At 36.2% G+C, this 5311-nt stretch overlaps 1 protein-coding gene across 1 annotated transcript; it reads left to right on the top strand.

Annotated features, from left to right (window-relative positions):
• Positions 1-2380: 2380 nt before the first annotated feature.
• On the top strand, positions 2381-4539 carry LOC110461980 (glycine-rich protein 5-like). Its single transcript, XM_021515738.1, has 4 exons — positions 2381-2450; positions 2791-2802; positions 3202-3630; positions 4370-4539. Exons 1-4 carry the CDS (start codon positions 2381-2383, stop codon positions 4537-4539), a joined length of 681 nt encoding a protein of 226 aa, XP_021371413.1.
• Positions 4540-5311: the final 772 nt, after the last annotated feature.

Below are 5311 nucleotides of genomic sequence, written 5' to 3' on the forward strand. Positions count from 1 at the left end.
AAGACCCCGGTGTTGCTCCACAAATCGTACCACACTGTCACCGAAGCCGACCAACAGCCCACCAGCAGCCCTACAGCTCATCACAAAAAGGTACGTCCAGCTTCACTTTAAATTTGTATTCATCGTTAAATGTTTTTCATAGTGTTATGCAACGTACGTTCTTGCCTCCTGACCTATTAACTTCAGAATCTCCCGACATCTTTAAAACCACTCTCTAATCCATTAGTATCTCATACATACGACCAAACATCCTTCTTTTGCAATCAGACACTTTCACAACCCTACATTGATATGATGAAGTAGGCCAATTATTCGGTAGACCATATAGAATTGTTGTTATCTCAGCTAAGCATTTCTACCTTCATCGCCATTTTTTTAATCAATGTATTTTGAATGTTTTATTGTCCACGCCATTTACTTAATGTAGTCTAATCTTAAATATTTGCGAAGGCAAAACCCTTATCCGTCATATACCTGAGGCATTTGGAGGGCCTACCGTTCAATTAATTTGTAAACGCGGTTTATTCATGAAAAAGGTCTTTATCACGGCAAAGCCCTTGTTGAAATGTCGCTTATTTTTTATATATATATAAATGTATTTCCGATCAGTATCAGCTGTTTTATACTAGAATAAAGAGTGTTACACGAATGGCTATTTTCTATATTTACGCTTTCTTATCTGGTAACACTACAGATGAAACTCTCTACATGTTTTTATTTCTCCGCAAAAATAGCAATGTGTGACAGGAAAGCTGTATATTGTATGTATTCAAAATACTTCTGAATCAAGCCATACAAATCAGATATACACAGCGTAATTACAAAAAAGATTCAAAAAAAGTAATGTCGAGAACATTCGAATTACATACATAAAAGTAAATGACACATATTCATCTTCAAGCTATACATTCGATATCGTAAGGTATCTTTAAAAGAACAAAAACAGAAAACCCGTCATGTATCTATTTCACACACTTTATATCTGCATCTGTATGCATTGATAGTGATTGAAGTAACAAGTTTTCAATCGAATCATATATATCAATATGATATATTTTAATTGACGAATCAACTTCAAATGTTGACTGTTGGTACCTTGTAGACCTTCAAGATGAACGCTTACCTATTCGTTTCCATGGCGTCTGCCATTGTTGTCGCTACCAACGCGGCTGGTAAGTAGACAATCGATAACTGATACAATGATGCAAATAGTATGACAACTTAGTTTCCTTAAAAACGATATTTTAGATTTTGTCGTATGGTAAAGGTGATATTAAGAAAAAAAAACATCAACTCTATGCTGACATTTAGCAGGAAATGCTTAATTCGTACTCAAACCAATAATGCAAATCAATGAAATTTCGTGAGATTACGTTAATAAGCTGAGAGAAGCAGATATCACATTAAAATACATTGGAAATATTACAAAGACAAAAAACATGTTGATAAGTAAATAATTAAAATTCATAAAATCTTCTCAAAAATAACACAAAGGCGATTGCCACATGTGGTATAGAAACACTTACCCTTCTGGAACGTATGGTTCCGTCTTTGGTTCATAGGTTTGGAATTAAGACGTCTGTCCTTTCGTTTTGGTGTTCCAACAGTTCCTGATTTCTATTTTTATATTCGAGTTTTGATTTCGTTATTGTTTATCGACGCTGTGGTTTCATTTTCTATTTTACTTTGTTGTAATGTTTTGATGATTTGATTTTATCTATATTTATTTTCTTTTTCTTTTAAATGTTTTTTTCAAATTGAAGTATCTTTAAGGAACCTAGGAATAACGTTTACATATCTTTATTTTTCAAAATGTTTAATAGCTATTTCAGTTGATAGATATTGAAATAAATAACAGTTAGAAACAAATGCTGTAATGTTTTTATGAATTATTTTTGGAAATGTCTTTACAAAACCAAGTGTTAAAGAAAGTTTATATGGAACCTGGAAATATGAGTTTAGATATCAAATTATTAATTTTCAAAATGATTTTATTGCCATTTCATCATATGTTGTAACGTTTTAATAAATATATTTTCGGAAATGTCTTTGCAAAACTAAATGATAAAGTAAGTTTATGGAACCTAGGAAAATGGTTAAAATATCATAATATTAATTTTCTAAGTGGTTTTATTGCCATTTCAGTTGAACGATATCGAAATAATAACACATTTAGTAGTACTAAGTAGAATCAGAATAGTTGTGATTTTATTAACTACATACAAGGTTTCTCCATTCTTGGTACACGGTATAATTAACAGTAAATACATCCTATGATAACGATTTGTTAGTTATCAGTGTAATATATTAATCATGTTATATCGTTAACAAAATATAACTTTTTATAACTTTATACCAATTAATACTAGGATATGGAATGATGAAAAACGGTTACGGGATGAACAATGGTTATGGAATGAACAATGGCTATGGAATGAATAATGGCGGACGTAAGTTTGAATCCTATAAGTTATATATGGTAGTAATTTTAAATGTAGAACATTACAATTAAAAAGTTAAACTCCTATAACAGTAAAACGAGACATTTATATACAGTAATATTTTTTTAAAGAATATCATAATTAAAATATAAATAAAACCTTAGGCTACTATAAAGTAAAAAGTAATCATTTATGTACAGTAGTATTTTTCGAGAAAGGAGATTATAATTAAGATATAAATAAAATATCTTATTTTTTTATATACATAAATAGCACGGTACCTCTGCAGACTATGATAGAATCTCAATGTTGTGAAACTTTGGTTTATGTTGTCTTTCCTTATTTCTAGGTTACAAGCGTGGTAAGTAGACATTATTTTTTTTTAAAATATTTTTAGATTAACGTTTATTTATTACATAATTGATATATCGAACCCTAGAGTCATTATTCTAGTGGTATTTAAAACACATACAAATGTATCATATATGTCTTGTGTAATGCAGTGAAGACCATATGTCATATGTAATATGCATTATACTTTTATACTTTCAAATTTTGACGTCAGAAAAAACATGATACCATATACTTCAAGGTTGCCTCTTGATGATGACCAGATACAATAAATTATTTTCAGAACATTAGCATGAGTTCTGGGTTGTGTGTATGCTAGACTCATTTGATAATAGCATCCTAATTCAGAACACATTAAAGATCCTATATATATAGATGATGCTAAACTGTCAGTATTTTATATTTTCAGCTGCCTATGGTATGGGAGGAGGCATGGGAGGAATGGGCGGTATGCCTGGTATGGGAATGGGCGGTAAAGCAGGCATGGGCGGAGGAATGGGTAGTATGTCCCGTCGGCGAATGGGTGGTATGGGTGGTATGATGGGCGGTATGCCCGGTATGGGAATGGGCGTTATGGGCGGTATGATGGGCGGTAAAGGAGGAATGGGCGGAGTAAGGGGCGGTATGCCTGGTATGGGAATGGGCGGTATGTGTGGTATGATGGGCGGTAAAGGAGGAATGGGCGGAGTAAGGGGCGGTATGCCTGGTATGGGTGAAATGGGAATGGGCGGTAAAGGAGGAATGGGCGGAGGAGTGGGCGGTATGCCTGGTATGGGAATGGGCGGTAAAGCAGGCATGGGCGGAGGAATGGGCGGTATGCCTGGTATGGGAATGGGCGGTAATTTTCCACAACATCTGCAATGTCCATCCACTTGGTTAGGTAACGTTCAGTAGGTAAAACAGCCCTGTACTATGGTACTGTTCAACCAACGAAAGTTCTCTCCACTGTACTCCATAATAGTACTGTTCACTTCATAATGTTCATGTACCCCTCGGTGGGTTAATTCACCGTTAAATACAGTATAATGATTACAGGTTAATATATATACTCAGTATTACCTTACTGATATATACATGGACACATATTACTTCCATAAATCCGTTTATAATAGACACCGGACTATTATACACCAACTGCGTTACACACAATACTTCACTATGTCCACCCGCCACATCACTTCCGGTACCCTGTGACCTCGAAAGGATTCCGCCACAAAACAGAATCCCACACGTGACCTTCACCTCACGGAACTAACTCTGCCACATCATCATGTCACATATCTTGGCGACACTAAACTCTAGACACCAACACTGCATGCCCATATCTCTATATAGACTGTATGGAAGACGCCAAGCCAGCCCTACCATCACCAATGTCGAGTACTAGGCCATTTACAAAACCCCTACAACAACAAAATATTCACCTTATATCGACTACTGCATGGGCGGCCATTTTACATACGAAGTATAACAACCACAATGTTATCAAGGTTTCCAAATAACAAACCTATAAACTCTTTACTCAAAAATTACCACACTATAAATGAAACAACACAGCAGCTTACCTGCATCTACAGCTATAGAAAGTTTAACCCCGCCCCGGGACCAAAAACGAGTCCGGGGTCCAGATACCCCTCCATCACCTGCAGCCTGCCTCGCCAATGTGCTGACAACACATGTGCACCCCTCGCTTTCCGCTTTTGCACACGACAAGTTTTCTCTCCTAACAAAAGAGCTCCACAAGTGACTTAACTCTAGCAAAGCACTGATCCCAACTTTTAAGGTGTCACACCACTAACAACTACATCACATTCCTCCCCACCGAGTGTCTTAGTACAACCAACTCATGAACAGCTTAAACTATTAAACCTTACCCAACCATAGTACCTCCGACTTACTGACAACTTCTTAAACCTCTAACAAGCCCGACTAAATGCATCCGCCTGTATGGTTTTTTTTCCTGGAACATATTTTGTAGTAACACGATACTCCTGCAGTGCTGAACTCCATCTGAGGAGACGCTGATTCTCAGATTTCTTCATCTGTAACCACTCAAGAGGACAATGGTCCGTTTCCACAATGAATTATCTTCCAAAGAGATATACATGTAAGCTCCGGATAGCCCATACCATTGCATAGGCTTCTTTCTCCACTGTAGCATACGATTGCTCTCTCGCAGAGAGCTTCTTACTATTTACGCCACTGGCCTACATCCACCTGGCCCTTCTTGTAACAAGACAGCTCCAATTCCTTGTTGAGATGCGTCTGTTTGTACAATGAACATCTTCTCAAAATTTAGACTCTGTAAAACTGGGTGTTTACATAATGCTGACCTCAACTCCTCAAACGACTTTTGATGAACCTCGGTCCATGTCACTTTGTTTGGCAGTTTATTAGATGTTAAATCTGTCAAAGGGGCGGCCAACTGTCAGAAGTTTTGAATATATTTCCTGTAGAAACCTACTGTACCAAGGAATCTTCTTATATCCCTTTTTGTTTGTAGTTGTTGAACTCACAAA

This window comes from Mizuhopecten yessoensis, unplaced genomic scaffold (assembly GCF_002113885.1).
Source record: "Mizuhopecten yessoensis strain PY_sf001 unplaced genomic scaffold, ASM211388v2 scaffold1407, whole genome shotgun sequence".
In the NCBI taxonomy this organism is placed as follows: Eukaryota; Metazoa; Mollusca; class Bivalvia; order Pectinida; family Pectinidae; genus Mizuhopecten; species Mizuhopecten yessoensis.